This window comes from Pelophylax lessonae (assembly GCF_965119305.1).
Source record: "Pelophylax lessonae genome assembly, chromosome: 3".
NCBI classification, from domain to species: Eukaryota; Metazoa; Chordata; class Amphibia; order Anura; family Ranidae; genus Pelophylax; species Pelophylax lessonae.
In genome coordinates this window covers 89064714-89082848 of record NC_138770.1, presented here as the reverse complement: position 1 = coordinate 89082848, position 18135 = coordinate 89064714, and the positions used below count along the sequence as shown (strand labels likewise).

Genomic DNA, 18135 nt, shown 5'->3' with positions numbered 1-18135 from the left:
GCGCCACGCGTGCAGCGCGTTATAAGATTGGCCAAAGCATGTACCCTGACCTCATGCTTTGGCCAATCAAATGATCTCTGCCATGATTGGACTCAAGGCAGGCTGCCTTTAGCCAATCATGGCTTAGGGGCCAAGTACACGCCCCACACTACATAAATGCTTTTTGCGCAGCCGCAACGTGTAGTGTTATTGTGCGGGCGATGAGACAGGGACAGGCACACGATTCAGGCAGGGAGAGAGTAGTTTTTTTTTTGAGTTTGTAAGACAGTGAAGAGACATTGCTAGCAGTGTACGGAGGGCTAGGTTCCTGTGTGAGGTATGGAGAGATTCATTTCTGTACATCATATCAGACAGTGGGTAGACATTGCTAGCAGTGTAGGGAGGGGGATTAGGTTCCTGTGTGAGGTAGGGAGAGATTAATTTCTGTACCTCATATCAGACAGTGGGTAGACATTGCTAGCAGTGTAGGGAGGGGTAGGTTCCTGTGTGAGGTAGGGACAGATTGATTTCTTTACATCATATCAGACAGTGGAGAGACATTGCTAGTAGTGTAGGGAGGGGTAGGTTCCTGTATCAGGTAGGGACAGATTTATTTCTTTACATCAGATACCAGTCAGAGTATTGTTCATTGATAAGTTGTGGAACATTGTATTCACAGACCAATAGGGTTCTAGATCACTTCAGATACCGGTCAGTGTATTCATTGATCAGTTGTAGAACATTCTATAATATTCACAGACCTATTTGATTATAGATCACTTCAGATATTAGTCAGAGTGGTCAGTTGTGGAACATTCTATAATATTCACAGACCTATTTGTTTATAGATCACTTCAGATATCAGTCAGAGTGGTCAGTTGTGGAACATTCTATAATATTCACAGACCTATTTGTTTATAGATCACTTCAGATATCAGTCAGAGTGGACAGTTGTGGAACATTCTATAATATTCACAGACCCTTATTGTTTATAGATCACTTCAGATATCAGTCAGAGTGGTCATTTATGGAATATTCTATAATATTCACAGACCAAATTGTTCATAGATCACTTCAGATATCAGTCAGAGTGGTGAGTTGTGGAATATTCTATAATATTCACAGACCTATTTGTTTATAGATCACTTCAGATATCAGTCCGAGTGGACAGTTGTGGAACATTCTATAATATTCACAGACCTAATTGTTTATAGATCACTTCAGATATCAGTCAGAGTGGTCAGTTGTGGAACATTCTATAATATTCACAGACCTATTTGTTTATAGATCACTTCAGATATCAGTCAGAGTGGTCAGTTGTAGAACATTCTATAATATTCACAGACCTATTTGTTTATGGATCACTTTAGATATCAGTCAGAGTATTCATTGATCAGTTGTGGAACATTCTATAATATTCACAGACCATCCATCTATAGGATTATAGATTACATCAGATATCAGTGAGAGTATTATTAATCGGTCACTTGCGTACATCTATAACCACCTTAGCTCATCTATAGGGCTATCAATTACATCATATCAGGTCATTGAGTATCTATTGGTCAATTGCATATACCCTTTATTGATCTGAATCATCATCATGTCCGAAAGGCCGACAAGGAGAGGCTAATGCTCACAGGCCATGAAAAGAGGGCAAGCAGCCTCTGTGTCCATTTTGAAAAGTGGTGGTCACAGTCGACATAGTGCATCCTCTGCAGGTGGGGCACGCCCGTCTTTTATTTCCGGTGCTGCCCATGCTATTCAGCCACAACATGTGGAAGAGTTGGTGGAGTGGATCAATAAGCCATCCTAATCCTCCTCTTCCTCTGACACCCACGCTCTTAGTAGTTTGCCTTCCACCGCAGCTGCCAAAGCGGCCCATTCCACAGGCTCCTTCTCCACAGCTACTCCTTCAGTTGCCCCACCATCATGCACGGAGGAGTCACCGGAACTATTCGATCATAGTGTCAGTGACAGTGACATGCTCTTGGAGGATGCACAGAAATTTGAAAGCTGTGATGTTGTTTTCCAGGTTGATGAAGGGAATAACGTGAGCCTAGAGAGAGGGAGTGACAATGACGGACAAAAGACCAGCAGTCGTGTTGCCACAGTTGAAGTATATTGCCAAGTTTGCTCCAGTGACGAGAAGGGAGGGGATGATGAGGTCACTGACTTTACTTGGGTGCCTGACAGGATAGAGGAGGAGGAGGAGGAGGAGGACGCACAACTCCAACGAGGCAGGATGTGCTCCATGGGCCGCCATAGCAGTAGCCAACCTATTGCGTCACAGCACAGAGCTCCACAGGTGCAGGATGCTGCAAAATCCCAGCGGACTCCAAAAAGTTAATTAGTGTGGGCTTTTTTCAGCACCTGCGCAGTAGACTGCAGCGTTGCTGTTTGCAGCATCTGTCTAAAGCAGATCAAGCGCGGCCAGAAAACAGGCCGCTTGGGCACCACATGCTTGACAAGGCATATGACGACCTGCCACGCAGTCCATTGGCAACAGCACCTGAAAGAGGCACCAGATCAAAACAAGCATACATCACCTTGCTCCTCATCTGCGATCTCTAACCCTACTATACCTCATGCCTTCTCAAATACCAGCATTAAGAGGGATGATGGTATAGCAATGAGTGGCACAGAGACTTGCACCCAATCTGCTAGCACTACGCCACCGCTTGATTTGAGCAGCAGGCAAATTTCACTACCCTAGTTGCTGAACCGTAGAAAGAAATACTGTCTCAGCCATCCACATGCTCAGCGTCTTAATGCTAGGTTGGCCAAATTGCTAGCATTACAGTTTCTGCCTTTTCAGCTGGGAGACTTGGCTCCCTTTCGTGAATTTGTGGAATGTGCTGCACCACAGTGGCAAGTCCCAAAAAGACATTACTTTTCGTGTAAGGCCATTTTGGCTCTCTACCGTCATGTGGAAGGTAGTGTTTTGGCCTCGTTGGACGAAGCAGTCAGCAGGAAGGTGCACATTACTGCTGACTCTTGGTCCAGCAGGCATGGACAGGGATGTTACATTTCTTTCACGGCACACTGGGTAACTCTGCTGGCAGCTGGGAAGGATGCAGGACAGGGTACATCTGGCTACTCCACCACCTCCTCCTCCATGTCCTCTTCTGTGCAATTCTCCTCTGCAGCAGCAGTGCTCCCTAAGCGTTCAAGGGGCTACGCAAGCAGTCAGGCTAAAAGATGCCATGCTGTGCTTCAGTTGGTCTGTCTAGGGGATAGGAGTCACACCGGTGCAGAGATTCTATCAGCTCTGCAAGGCCAGGCTCAGAGATCAGGTTGACACCACGACAGCTTGAGCCAGGAATGGTTGTATGCGATAATGGCACCAACCTTCTCTCCGCCCTCTGACAGGGACACTTGTTGACACATGTTCCATGCTTGGCACATCTTGTGAATCTGGTGGTGCAGTGTTTCTTGAGCAGATACCCAGCTTTCAAGATCTCCTGAGGCAGGCCAGGAAAGTCTGTGGCCATTTCTGCCGTTCGTTAAATGCCAGTGCTCGCTTATCTGACATTGAAGGGGAATTCAACCTGCCCACCAACCGCCTCATTTGTGACATGCCCACCAGGTTGAACTCAACGTTGGCAATGCTTCAGCGGCTGCACATGCAGCAGAGGGCCATCAATCAGTACCTGTGTGAGTATGGAACAAGGACAGGGTCAGGGGAGCTTGGCTTTTTTTCGCCATGCCAGTGGCTTTTGATTAAGGATGCATGCATCGTCATGTCACCATTTGAGGAGGCCACAAGGATGGTGAGCTGGGACGATGCATGCATCAGTGACACTATCCCGCTAGTCTACCTGCTGGAGCACAAGCTGCATGGAATCATGGACAGGGCACTTGAGGCAGAACAGCGGCAGGAAGAGGAGGACTTCCTTTACTCACATGGCCCCCTTTATGCAGATATTATTCCTGCAGGGCCACAAAACACACAGAAGGAAGAGGAGGAGTAGGAGGAGAATTTCAGCAGCATGGATGTAGAGAAAGAGGATAGCATACAGCAGTCTTCAAGGGATGGTTTTGATTCCCCAGAAACCACAGTAGTTGTACATGGTTGGGGAGAGGTTGCTCCTGCTGACAATGTCATCCTTAGTGACCCAGAGGACTTACGTTGCATGGGCTCCCTGATTCTGCAAAGCCTGCTAAAGGACCCATAGATTCATGCTATCAAGGAGAGGGATAATTTCTGGTTGGCAACCCTTCTTGATCCACCTTACAAGGGTAAAGTTACAGAGCTCATCCTGCCTTTGCAGAGGGAGCAGTGGATGAAACATCTTGAGGAGGCCTTGAAAAAAAAATTGTGTACCTCCTTTCCAGACACTGGGAGGTCAGCATTCTCTGCATGTGTTTCTGAGGCATCATTCAGCCAAAGGAGGAGTGGTGGAGAAGGCGGTCGGCTGACCAATGCCTTTAAACAGTTCTTTTGTCCTCAGCAGCACCCAGGGCTGTTAGGTTTAAGCAACCATCGCCAGCGTTGCCATCATATGGTCCATGATTATGTAGGTGCAAGAGCAGACTTGGAGACCTTTCCCACTGGCTTACTGGGTCTTGAGGATGGATCACTGGCTAGAACTTTCTCAATATGTAATGGAGCTACTGGCCTGCCCTTCTTCCACGTGCTTCCCGAACAGACGTTCAGTGCTGCTGGAGGTTTTGTGATGGACAAAAGAGTGCGTCTCTCCACAGATTCTGTTGACCAGCTGACTTTTATCAAAATAAACCAGTCCTGGATCAAGAAGAGCTATCAGGCCCCTGATGCGGATGTAACTGATTGAAATTGCTGGGGGTCTGCCATTCCTCGAAGACTGCATATGCTGCCTATCCTTTTCCTCTACCTTGATTTTGCTGGCTTCCAACAATGTTTTTGGTTTAGGTCACTACCAGCCCCCAAGGCCTAATTTTTATGCACTTGTATGACAGGTGCATAAAATTGAAATGTTGTATGCCATTTTTAACAGCAGGCCCTGTCCCTGTGTCCTGATAACTCTGAGGGGTTACGGTGTTCAGGCACCACCTACCGCAAAGGCCCAATTTTTGGCACTTGTATAGCACATGCAATTTCGAATTTACATGGAATTCTTACCAGCAGGTCCGGTTCCTGCATCCAGCAAGAGTAACTGTGAGGCTTTGGTTACAGTGTTCAGGCACAACCTACCGCAAAGGCCCAATTTTTGGCACTTGTATAGCACATGCGATTTCAAATTTCCATGGAATTCTTACCAGCAGGTCCCGTTCCTGCACCCAGCAAGAGTAACTGTGAGGCCTTGGTTACGGTGTTCAGGCACCACTTTCCGCAAAGGTCCAATTTTTGGCACTTGTATAGCACATGTGATTTGAAATTTGCATGGAATTCTTACCAGCTTGTCCCTTGCCTGCACCCAGCAAGAGTAACTGTGAGGGGTTGGTTAAGGTGTTCAGGCACCAGCAACACCAAAGGCCCAATTTTTGGCAGCTGTATGACAAGTACATGCGATTTCAAATTTGTATAGATTTTTTAGCAGCAGGGCCCGTTCCTGAACCCAGCAAGAGTAACTGTGAGTGGTTACGGTGTTCAGGCACCATCAACAACCAAGGCCCAATTTTTCTGCACCCGTATGACAAGTACTTGTCATTTGAAATTTGTATGTATAATTGTATATGACATTTTTTGCTTTAGAAATGTCAGTATAGCTGCAGAAGGCTACATACATCGTATAGATGCACTACTTTACAGGAACATTCAGGGGACCCCCCAGGCACGATATTTGAAGGAATTTTTCATTTGTATAGTTTCACTTTAAGCCTCATAAAAATCAGTAAATCACTGCTTCTTTAAAAATGATCCTTTTTAAAAACTTTTTTTCCATTGCTACATGTTCCCCAGGTCAGGACCCGGACCCCCATACACATTTTCGGGGCAATAACTTGCACTTAAGCCTTCAAAATTAGGGCGTTTGATTTTTGATATCCGAGTCCCATAGACTTCAATGGGGTTTGTTTGTTTGAATTAACTTTTCCTCTATTCGCTGTTTTCTGGTAAAAACTGAACTGGGGGGGGGGGAGGGTGTTCGGCTCACCATTAATTGCTAGAGAGTTTTTTTTTTTTCTTGGGAGAGTGCATGTGATTAGCACAGGGCCAAAGAGCACTGTCCAGACAGAGGGTCACGGGTTCTGCATCCTGATAGGACAGCCAGTGCAGTATGAAAACTCCTCCTACAAGCTTTAACCAGGCACTAATAGAAGTTACAAGACTGCTAAACACTGCTGATGAGAAAAGGAATTTAGCCGTTTTTATTTAATAAAATGATTGCCTTTCCATGTTCTGTGTACTGTGGGAGACCAGATATAGTGAATGCAGGTTCCTGAGTTTAGTAACACTTTAGGTAAAACATTTAGTGCTTGTGAATGGAGTGTGAAAGTAAAAGAAGCTGACCAATGAACTAATCTCTCTCAGTCTTTCCGCTTATCGGCATGTTCCTTGTTAGCACATGAGCACTGCAGAACACCTAAATGAGTTCTTATGCTACTTCCATACTAAGCTCTACTGTACATGTGATTGCTACAGGCTGATAAATCATGTTCAATCACTTACTCTGCATTAAAAAATATACATTTAAGGGTGTACAGTATTATTAATTACAAAGCTGTAATATGTTATGCCTTTCCTGTAGTTCAGCTTTAAAGCACATCTGTCAAAAAACTCACTCACCAAATTCCTTGTCCATGTTTTGGAATATTCTAGTTTTCCCTCTTCCTCCAAACTCTTCAGCATAATTAATGAGAGCATCTTTCACGGTTTCATATCCGGCCAATACCACAATTTTTTTTGTTCCCATTTGAACGCTAAACACTGGGCCATATTTCTTTGCAAGCTTGGATAAAACAGAAACAAAAACATATAACAAATATTACATTGTGATTTTTTTCCTCCACTCAAGGATAATAAAACTAATAATGCAACCTACAAAGGGTGACCTACAAGGTGCCTGCTATTGCCACGCTCTCCAGAATAGTCTGCCCTCTGCCCCGCCAAATTAGTGAATACTGCTTGCTGCAAGTCTGCAGTTGTAGTACCTATGCAAGAAACAAGTCATACTCACAATTATTCAGCTGTAGACTACTGCAGGGTACAATTTTTTATGCTGGGGAAGTTACCTTTTTTGATGAACCTTGACTTTATTTTATTTTCAAATTTTTCATTAAAACTACAAATGTGCTTTCAGCTTCGGCAGGTCTTACCCCCTTCATGGCTAGGCCATTTTTTGCTATTCAGCACTTCGCTGCTTTAACCATTTGCTTACTGGGCACTTAAACCCCCTTCCTGCCCAGGCCAATTTTCAGCTTTCAGCGCTGTCACTCTTTGAATGACAATTGTGCGGTCATGCAACACTGTATCCATATAAAATTTTTATCTTTTTTTTTCACACAAACAGAGATTTATTTTGGTGGTATTTAATCAGGGGGTTTTATGTTTTGCTAAACAAACAACAAAAAAATGAAACTTACAAAAAATAATGCTTCATAGTTTGTTATAATATTTTGCAAACAGGCAATTTTTCTCATTCATTGATCAGGCTGCACTGATGAGCACTGATAGGCTGCACTGGTGGGCACTAATAGGCAGCATTGATAGGCGCTGATAAGGTGGCACTGATGGGCACTGATAAGGTGGCACTGATGGGCACTGATGAGGCTGCACTGATAGGTGGCATTTATGGGCACTGATAGGCAGAACTGAAGGGCATTGATAGGCAGCATTGAAAGGCACTGATATGTGGCACTGATGGGCACTGAGGGGCACTGATAGGTGGCACTAATAGGCACTGGTAGGTGACACTGATAGGCAGCACTGATAGGTGGCACTGATAATGAGGCACTGATGGGCACTGATTGGCAGCACTGATGGGCACTGATAGGTGACACTGGAGGGTATTGATAGGTGGCACTGGTGGGCAATTGCAGGTGACACCAGCGGGCACTACTTAGGAGCAGTGGGTCTGGAGTGTGCGGGACCGATGTCCTGTTTACTCCAGGCGGTAATCAACATTTTTTTGTTTCTCCACACGTTGTTAGCATGAGGGAGCGTGCAGGCATCACATGCTCTGGAGCACATACAAATATGCCCTCCCAGCAATTTAGGCCCGTGCTGTGGCTGTCTTTCGGCTATAGTGCGGGTGGCGAGAAGTTAGCTAGGATTTGATATCTATGTTCATGACTGCAAGGAAGCCATATACTGACGGAAGTCCACAAGTACAGTGTGGGTCGGCGGTTCCATTACAATTGTATTTTGACAGCTGCACCTGCTGCTGTCAGAATACATTGATCAGAAGCTGCAGACGATTTGCTGCAGACTCTGATCTTGACACATTTTCCAATATTCTTTTTTGACAGAATTTGATCAAGCATTTGACTTCTGTTGATCAGGGGCAGCCACACGCTAATCAAAACTTAGCTGGTCAAATTTTGCTGTTAAAAGCTGCTAATTTTTGAGCTAATAGGGAAACTATTTTTGAAAAGTGAATGGGGAGCTGGTCACTGCTAAAGAAGACATTAAATAAAGCTAAAAAAAAAATTGTTTTAGGTACCATACAGAAAGAACAGAGTCCTTTTTAAGTGGCTTTGTGTTTTACATGAAAAACACCAATCCTTTAAATGATAAGTTCACATTTGGAACGTGTAATATGTTCCACCCCTACATATTCCAGCATCTGCAGCCTCTCCTCTCCCCCCCCCCCCAATCCACTGTTCCTGTGACAGCTGGTAGGGGATCTTCTCTCCACACTCGCTGTCACAATTTGAAAACAGCGCAGCCATGCAGGCTCCGCCCACACAGCCGCGTCATTCATTTACAGTTTCCTGTGAATGAATGCTTTCAAGTAACATCAGCCATTGCTGCTGACAGCTTTTAGTTCTCAATGAACTATGAGGACGCTGGTGGGTGCTCCAATAGTTCCTTGATTCTTCCTGCTCACAGGTAACTGCCTGCTCATACAAGGTACAAGCAGACAACTATGCTGGAGAGTGCAGAAATAGGCTCACTTCTGCATAAAAAACAACCGTGCTTCCAGGTTTTATTGCCAACGCTTAATTGTACAAGCTGAGGTTAGAAGCTGATTGGTTTCTATGCAGAAGGGAGCCTGATTTTGCTCTCTTTAATTTTAGTAAATAAACCTCATTGTGTGGCACATTTGCTGGAGTCATCAGAATAGGCCAGAAAAGGTGGATGGAAAAATATATAAAGAAATCTAAATATAAGGAAGGAAATATAAATGTGCCAGGCAAGGAATGTTTGTGAATTCTCCCTGGCAAAGAGCAGCCTGTAGATATGTGCTGTTGTCACATACAACCTTTCTTGGCTGAAGATAGTTACATAGTAGTTGAGGTTGAATAAAGCCAATATCATCCATCCAGTTCAACCTGTGTAGGTGTGTGTGGCCGTAATAATTTCACATACCCCTGAATGTTTTGATCCTTGAGATGTACGTCCAAGAGTCTTTTAAAAGTAGCCATACTCCCCGCAGTTACTACCATAGAATGTGTCGGCAGATAAGAACCATTTGGCCCATCTAGTCTGCCCAATATATCTGAATCCTATGAATAGTCCCTGGCCCTATCTTATATGAAGGATAGCCTTATGCCTATCCCATGCATGCTTAAACTCCTTCATGGAGTTTACTACCACTTGTGATACAGAATTCCACAGTCTTGTAGCCCTTACTGTAAAGAACCCCCTACGTAGCATGAGGTTAAAATGCTTCTCCTCTAATCGCATTGTATGGCCTTGTGTCCTCATGCATTCCTTGCAACTGAATATTTTTTTTTCTATGTTGAGATCACCATTGAGGTATTTGTAAATCGCTATCATGTCCCCTCTCACGCATCTCCTTTCCAGGGAGAATAAATCAAGCACTTGTAAGCACTCTTCATAATTAAGGTCCTCCAATCCCCTAATTAGTTTAGTTGCCCTTCTCTAGACTCTCTCTCCAGCTCCAACACATCCCTTCTGAGGACTGGCGACCAGAACTGGACTGGACTGGACAAGATGGTGTGTTGTCAGTCGTCTTTCAGCTTGGTCCTGCACAGCTGCCTCTGGCCCAGCGTGGCTACTGCCCTCCAGAATACAATCTAAGATACAAGTGCCCATGGTCATGTGTGCCCTGCTGCTGACAGTGTAGTACATTGACATAAGCGTCTTATCTTCCACATGCTGGTAAACGTTAAAAGATGGTAAAAGTTGGCCTTCTGGGCAAAATAATAATGGCTGGGTAACTGCCACTTTGGTGTAGCACACTCCATATTCTTGTAGAAGGGAGCTGCTTCTAGGAGCTGAAATGGAAGAGGTTAGAAATCCAGCAGTTTTGACAAACTTGAAATAAGTTGACGCTTAACATGGCAATGATTGAGGGACGTGTTTTTCTACTGTATTAGCAGCTACAAAAGAGGAACTTTCTTTGGGAAGGATGTCATTGGAGATGGCAGGGTGAAGGTAGGAGAGTTCTGCAGAGATTCAAGCCTTCACTATGCACTCCTCAGCGTGCCCCATGGCCCTGTTCAGCGATTGATTTGGCACACCCTATGCCTCTGAAACCCCTTGTGAGACGTTCCCCCATCACTTGGTGGCCTGCAGATGTTGCAGAGAATGCAGAAGGATAATTTTGTAGAGGGGCATGCAGGAAGTGAAAATCTAGGAGGGAAGTGAAAATTTAGGAGGGTTGCCACTGGCTTATCACATTGAGCTGCTGCTCTCTCCAAGCTTGCTTCCGAGTCATGTGTTTCCATATGCATGTAGTATCCTAATGTTTGGTACTTTTACCATGACTGATACAGTGTGGGCAGAGAGTCAGAAAGGGGATAGCAGTGGCCTGTACCTGTTGGGCAGTGCTGCCAGTTGGATTTGGATGACCGCTCCCTCCAGTCCTCTGGAAGCTGCCCCTCGCCCTTGTCACTGGGTGGTCTACCAGCTCATCAAGCAGACAACTATGCTGAGAGTCTGCAAGAGATTGCACCCATGATATGCTGATCGAGGGTGCAATGCTCTGCAGACGCCTTAGAAAAAAATAATAAATGCACATAAAATTGATGTACTTTTTTCCCCACAAATAGAGCTTTCTTTTGGTGGTATTTTTATCACCTCTGTGGTTTTTGCAATATAAACAAAAAAAACACAATTTTGCAAAAATTAACATCAGGGGTGATCAAAGGGTTAACTGTGTGCCTAGCTAGTGATATACTACTGTGTGGGAGGTGCTTTTACTAGAGGAAGGCATAGATCTGTGTCCTTGCTTTGCAGGAACACAGGAGCAATGCCCTCCTTACTGACAGAATGGCAATCTGCTTTGTTTACATAGGCAGATCGCCATTTTGCCTGTGTACAGAATGATAAGTGGGTGCCGACAGTAGAATCATAGCGGGAGCGAGCAGTTGCCAACGTCTGATACCCAGAAGTTCAGGATCATGTATATATACGTATGTAGCAGTTAACAGCTATGGGGTGATTGTCAAGTGGTTAAATCTGAAGCTTTTTTTTTGATCAAGAGATTTTGTGACAAAGCTTACCTATAACATCCTATGTAGGATCCTGAAAAAAATCTTCACTGCAGCAGGGGTGTCCCATCCACTTCCTGCAGCTAAGCAGGGGGCACGCACTCGATAAATTGATTCAGGCTCTGGGCTAAGCTATTGTGTAAAACCCTCCGAGGAAGACCCACCTCATCCTCCCTCCCCGATTGAGAATTTTATTTTTGATTACTTTCATATGCAACACAATCTTTGAATGGGGGAGAGTCTGATAAGTCACAGAATTCTCTCCATCATCCACAATATGTATACACACATTGGGAACAGTGTATATACACATTATATTTTTAACTCTGTAATTTAACTTTCATATTTTTGCATCCATTTGGGTATTCTTACAGCAGCTTCGTACTACAATACACATTAAAGCGGAGTTCCACCAAAAAAACAAATGCATAAAAATACCCCCGGGACAGTCAGGGCTAGTGCATTCCACAATGGATAGCCTCTGAACTGTCCCGGGTTGCACTTACCTGCAAGAAGAAATACTTACCTTGAAAATGTATTGTCCAGCGCTGCCATCTCAGGTGTGGGCAGCGCGATCCTCTTCTGCGTCCTCTTCCGTCAGCCCCGCCGTCACTTCCGGGCTGCAGCGTCATCCCTGCACAGCTTCTGGGCATGCCCAGAAGCTGTTTAGCAAGGTATGACGGCGCCTGCACCGGAACTGACGTCAGGGCCGGTGCAGGCGCATTGATTCCTGGGAGCGATGACGTTCAGCTCCCAGGAATCATTGCAAGCCGGAAAGTGACGACTCGCCGTGGCTGCCGAGGGGAGGAAGAGGAAGTAAGGTAAGTATATTATCTTCTAAACAAGGTAAGTAAAAAAAAAAAAATTGCGATTATCCATTTGTTTTTCAGGTGACCCCGGGCATGAAGATGGACGGAACTTGCATTTTAGGGTGGAACTCCGCTTTAAGGATGAGCAGAAGTGGATGACCGCTCCTTCCAGTCCTCAGCAAGCTTCCCCTGCCCTTGCCACTGGGTGCTCTACCAGCTCATCATCCACCCCCTTTTCATTGTTGGAGCCTACTTTGCAGTACACTCTAGCTGCAAGAATATTATTGACTCCTACTGCACCCTTCCTGATGTTCCTTGACTGCTGTATTGCTGAACCCTCCTCTCCATCTGTGGTCATAATGCTATCTTCCTCATCCTCAATATCTGAAAGGAAGAATGGTTATGCATAATGTAGATCATGCTAATGCAGCAAGCCAGCAATGATGTGACCAAATAGCAGACATGGGAGTAAGTCACACATGTGCAAGTCACAAGCAAGTCTCAAGTCTTAACCTTCAAGTCTCAAGCAAGTCCCAAGTTACTGTGGCGAAAACCAAGCAAGTCAAGTCGAGTCCCTGCTAGAAGTCAAGCAAGTCAAGTCAAGTCATTTATTTTGGTCAAGTCACAAATCAAGTCAAAATACTGATCTATCCCAATTTTCACCTTGAAATCAGTTAAAAGTCAGTGGTCAGGAAAGGTTTTGTTTTATTTTCAACATTAACAAAACTGCTTAGTGCTTTTTTCCTGGTATATATAAAAAAAACATTTTGAATGCCCAAACAGCTCAAAATCCTTCATCCCGTCATGTTTCAACACCACAGTCACTAAAAACATGTTAAGTATTTCCATTGTTAAACAGTCAGTGTCCTTAAAATCAGAACACACTGAGGTGTTTTAAGTGACTGTGGTGTCAGAAACATAACGGGCGCATTCATTTTGCTTTAACACATCTTGAGAAAATGCAAATATTTAATAACTTAAAAAAGTAAAGTCATTTCGAGTCATATGTCTCAAGTCAAAGTCATGTCTCAAGTCATGAATACCAAGTCAAAGTCAAGTCGAGTCTTTTATTAATTTTATAAAATCAATCAAAAAAGCAGCGCTAACAGGTATGTATAAATAGATATCTTTATAACTGTGATCAAAATATTAAAATGGGTAAAAAGTAAAGTGCATATCGTGATCACCAAGTACAAAATTAATAAATATTAAAGTGCAAAATAATATTACAATTGTATGTCCATTGTGCAACCATGTGCAAAATACAAAATATATGAATTAAAGTGCAGTCTAAAAGGTTCCTTCAAAGAACTAAAGTGCTGGAAAGGTGCTCAAAATAGTCCATAAGGTGCCCAAGTGCTCTTCAGGAAGAAAGACCCCCTATGGGGATGCACTCACCAGATTAAGGATATATATAAGCCTTGAGCAGATATAATATCCCCTGGACAGGTGGATAGATCCAATACAGCCTCTTTGAAATCCAATACAGCCTCTTTAGAATGGCTCCCTTATTATCTCCTCCCCTCTCTCTCACCAGCATGTGTGTCAAAAGAAGGAGAAGAAGCCAGACATGGTGTATTTATTAAAATCAAGTGATAAGAATGGTACTCACAAACATAGTATGGTAATCAGCGTTGGTTTAGCAAACACTATGAGTCACTCCACTTCCCCATACGCTGCCGGCGTGCGTTCCACGGTGGTTTCAGGAAATGACATAGTGATGCTCCGCTGCCCGGAAGGACTATTAATTTTAGTCCAGCAAGTCTCAAGTTCTCAAACTGGTGACTTAAGTCTGACTTAAGTCAAGTCATGTGACTCGAGTCCCCCACCTCTGCCAAATAGCTCCACAGATTCATCACAGCCAGTCTGCGGGGCTATTGCAGGGATTAGCAGAAAATGAAGAGGAGGGCGCGCTTGCAGAGAACTTGCTGCTCTGCATCTGGGAGGAGGAAGAAAAGCCATGTCAGCTACTCAACTACAAGCATACTTTTGGTTATACAGCATTGCCATTCTGTGAGAAAAGTTAGACGTGCCCTTCCTGCTGATGGACTGGCCTGACCACCTCTTTGTTCTGCAGAACTTGCTCTCGTCCTATAACCTCTAAATGCAGAACCTTCCAATTTGGACCTGTCTAATATTTTTCATAGAGGGGATGGTCCACATTTTTTGGCAGCTATAAATATGTGGTGCTTTGGTGCACGCTATTTTATTGTACAAGTATTAGTTATATAGCAGCTTTGCTGGTGTCAACATGTGTACGCTGCTCACTCACAATAAATATTTGGAAAAATATACCCCCCCAAAGAGGTTGGAGTTTCAGTTTTATTATAATCAAAACCTGCATTAAGCCCCGGTTCACACTTCTGCGAGTGCGGGGTTCGCATGTAATGTCGGAGCGCACTGCTCCTTCATTACATGGGATCGGCTGTGCAGTGCGAGTTTAGCCATACACTTTGTATGGCTAAATTTGCACCCGCACCCGCAGCAAACTCGCACAGGACCCTTTTTGGAAGCCGCATCAGGATCGGATCGCACAGCGGTTCACACTTGTGCGATCCGATCCTGTGTGAACTGCACGATCGCACTGCGATACGCGATCAAACTGGGGTTGTCGTTAAGATTACATTGACACCCCCAGCGTATCGCATATGGCAGTGTGAACTGCCGGGGGTGCGTGTGCGATGCGGGAACAGGCTGCGGATTCGCAGCCTTCCCGCATCACATGAGTGTGAACTGGACCTGATAGAAACAAAGCTGATAACTTTGCTGACCTCCTGCTAAAAAAAGCAACTTGGTTGCTTGTTATTTTTTTGTTTTTTTTAAGTATAGACAAAAGTGTGTTTTTTTATTTTTTTTTTACTTTTGGATGACGTGAGAAAGGGTTAGAAAAGTTTTTATTGGTTTCCTTCTTTTCCCTCACGTCTTATCTTAATAACACAACAGTAGGTAAGAAGGATTCACCATTAATAGTTGTCTTAGAAACAAGTGCCTAGGTGCGGATATTTCCCTTCCACTCCCATTTAACTGGAGTTAAAAAGTTTAGACATTTTCTACTCTATCCAAAAACTATTTTACCTAAACCAAATTTTTTTTTTCCATGGTGGTTGAGCTGGATGTACATGTGTCTTTTTCCAACAAGATTAACCACTTGCCGACCGACGCAAGTACATTTACTGCGGCGGTCAGCCCCTCCTGGGCAAAGTGACGTAGTACTACGTCGCTCGCCCAGGAGCCTGTAGGGGGCAAGCGCGCGCCGCCGGAGGCGCACTCCCGCCCCCGCTCGTTCACTGAGGTCCCCGTGCGATTGATCGGTGGCTCTGATGTCCGCCGGCCACTCGCGATCTCCCGGCTGGAGAGGGAGAAAGGCAGGCGGCTGATGTAAACAAAGCCGCCTGTCATTCTCCCTGATGTAACAGCAGAGATCATATGATCCTGCTATGTAGGATCGTATGTCTCTGTGGTTACATTAAAAGCCACGCCCCTCTATGGTTAGAAGCACGCCCCTATGGACACACTTAACATTTACCCTGCCAGTGTAATTTTTTTACAGTAACAGTGCATATGTATAGCACCGATTACTGTAGTAATGTCACTGGTACTCCCAAAAGTGTCAAAAATGTCAGTCAAGGGTTCGATCTGTCCGCCGCAATGTCGCAATCCCGCAAAAGAAAAATCGCAGATCGCCGCCATTACTAGTTAAGAAAAAACAATAGAAATGACATAAATCTTTCCCTTAGTTAGAAAACACAATAACTTTTGCGCAAACCAATCAAAATACGCCCATTGTGATTTTATTTTACCAAAAATATGTAGCAGAAAACAAATTGGCCTAAAATGTTAAAACATTTTGATTTTTGGGAATTTCATATAAAAAAATTTGAAAAATATTGTTATTTTTTCAAAATTGATGCTCTTTTTTTGTTTATAGCACAAAAAGTAAAATTCGCACAGGTGATCAAATACCACCAAAAGAAAGCTCTGTTTGTGGGGAAAAAAAGGACGTCAATTTCATTTGGGTACATTGTCGAACGACCGCGCAATTTTCCGTTAAAGTCACACAGTGCCGAATCGCAAAATAGGGTCTGGTCTTTGAGCAGCCAAATCCTCCAGGGCTTAAGTGGCTAACTATGTCAATTTTGATTAATACCACATATTTGCCACAACACTTACATACATTTTGCCAGTATGGATATTTGTGCAGGTCGGTGCTCATTACCTTTTCACTCCTCATTAGTGAGTTTAGTTGTACCCTGCAAACTTGCTGGCCAGAATATCTGGTTCTGTTCTGAATGTCATGGTTCAGTTTAAAAACTGTGTGCTTTATATATATATATATATATATATATATATATATATTATTATATAAATATATTACTCTTATGTATTTTGGGGTTACAGAATTACAGATGAAGGATCACAGAGTTGTTAAATGCTTTAATATTATACATTTTACAGAAATAAGCTTTAAAAGGCAACAGTGCTTTGCATTAGAACATGCTTCCACAGTTACGTTGTTAATTAGGATGAAAAAAAAAGACACAAGTCAATCTAGTTCCACCAAAAGAAAAAACAAATAGAAAACCTCCGTATATGAAAACCTATACACAGCTGATCCACAGGAAAGCAAAACCCAATAAAGCATGATCCAATTTGCTCCAGCAAGGAGGAATCCTCCCTTTCATTTTTATCAACTATGGTATGAAAGAAATGATAATAATTGCCCAAGAAATGTAAAACATTGATTAAATATGTTAATGTTTGAGTTGCCTTAACATTCCTTCAATTTGTGTTAAGCTTTCATTCAAACCAAATACCTTTGCCAAGTAAACAAAAACAATGTATGTCAACCATTATACCATTTTGGGTACACAGGTTGCCTTACCTCTAGATAAGTAAAGTGTGGTTTCTTTAAATCCATAATATGTAAATTTCCAATGAGTGGCAAAGCCCATGGTCCTGGAGGAACATTTTTCAAATTGCCTTTGTTCCACTGATACAGAATTTTAAAGATATATAATATAGATAGGACCAACACAATGTATGTAGCTACAGATATTCCTAAATCCATTGTTGCTATTAGCTATTGGAAAAGTCTGAACTTGAAAGTTAATGAACAGTTATTTATTTTCTGTCTTTCATAAGAGAAAGAGGTCTTTCACCTTTAATCCAGTAGTACAGGCAGTCCTGTGCAAGTTAATAACAAACAATATTAAGAAATGTAAATTTAGGGTTTAACCACTTCAATACAGAGCACTTTCACCCCCTTCCTCCCCAGACCAATTTTCAGCTTTCAGTTCTCTCACACTTTGAATGATAATTACTCAGTCCTTCAACACTTTACCCAATCAATTTATTTATCATGTTTTTCACACAAATAGAGCTTTCTTTTGATGGTATTGAGTCACCACTAGATTTTTTATTGTTTGCGATATAAATGAAAAATGCGAAAATTTTGAAAAAAAAAACAACGGATTGGTGTGTGAAGAGAAGAGCATGGTAACAGCTAGTTACAGCAGCTTGTTTACATTCTGTGACCCGCTGTGATTGGACACAGCTGGTCACATGGTAAAAAGTCAATTTCATTAGCTCTTTTCCCTGATTGGGGATGGGCTGTGTCAGTGTGACACTCTCCATCCCCGATTGCCGCTCTGCATGAGAAGCGTGCACAAGGACAGTGCATGTGGCTGGCTGTGATTGGACACAGCCAGTCAGATGGTAAAGAGCCATTTTTACTGGCTCTTTACACTGATCAGGGATGGGAGGCAGGAGATGGGAGGGACAAAGAATTCCTGCCAGCATCATT

The 18135-nt window shown here is 43.4% G+C and overlaps 1 protein-coding gene across 2 annotated transcripts in view; it reads right to left on the bottom strand.

Annotated features, from left to right (window-relative positions):
• Window positions 1-17489, bottom strand: part of LOC309551303 (cytochrome P450 2K1-like) — a 43062-nt gene extending 25573 nt beyond the window's left edge. The window contains exons 1-2 of one of the 2 annotated variants that reach the window (XM_082251835.1): window positions 17215-17489; window positions 6689-6851 (exon numbers count right to left, since the gene is read on the bottom strand). In XM_082251835.1, coding sequence (XP_082107961.1) covers window positions 6689-6851; window positions 17215-17400 — 349 coding nt within the window. In that variant the 5' untranslated portion in view covers window positions 17401-17489. The remainder of the gene's footprint in view (window positions 1-6688; window positions 6852-17214) is intronic. The other variant, XM_082251834.1, reaches the window with a different exon arrangement.
• Between the last annotated feature and the right edge of the window lie 646 nt (window positions 17490-18135).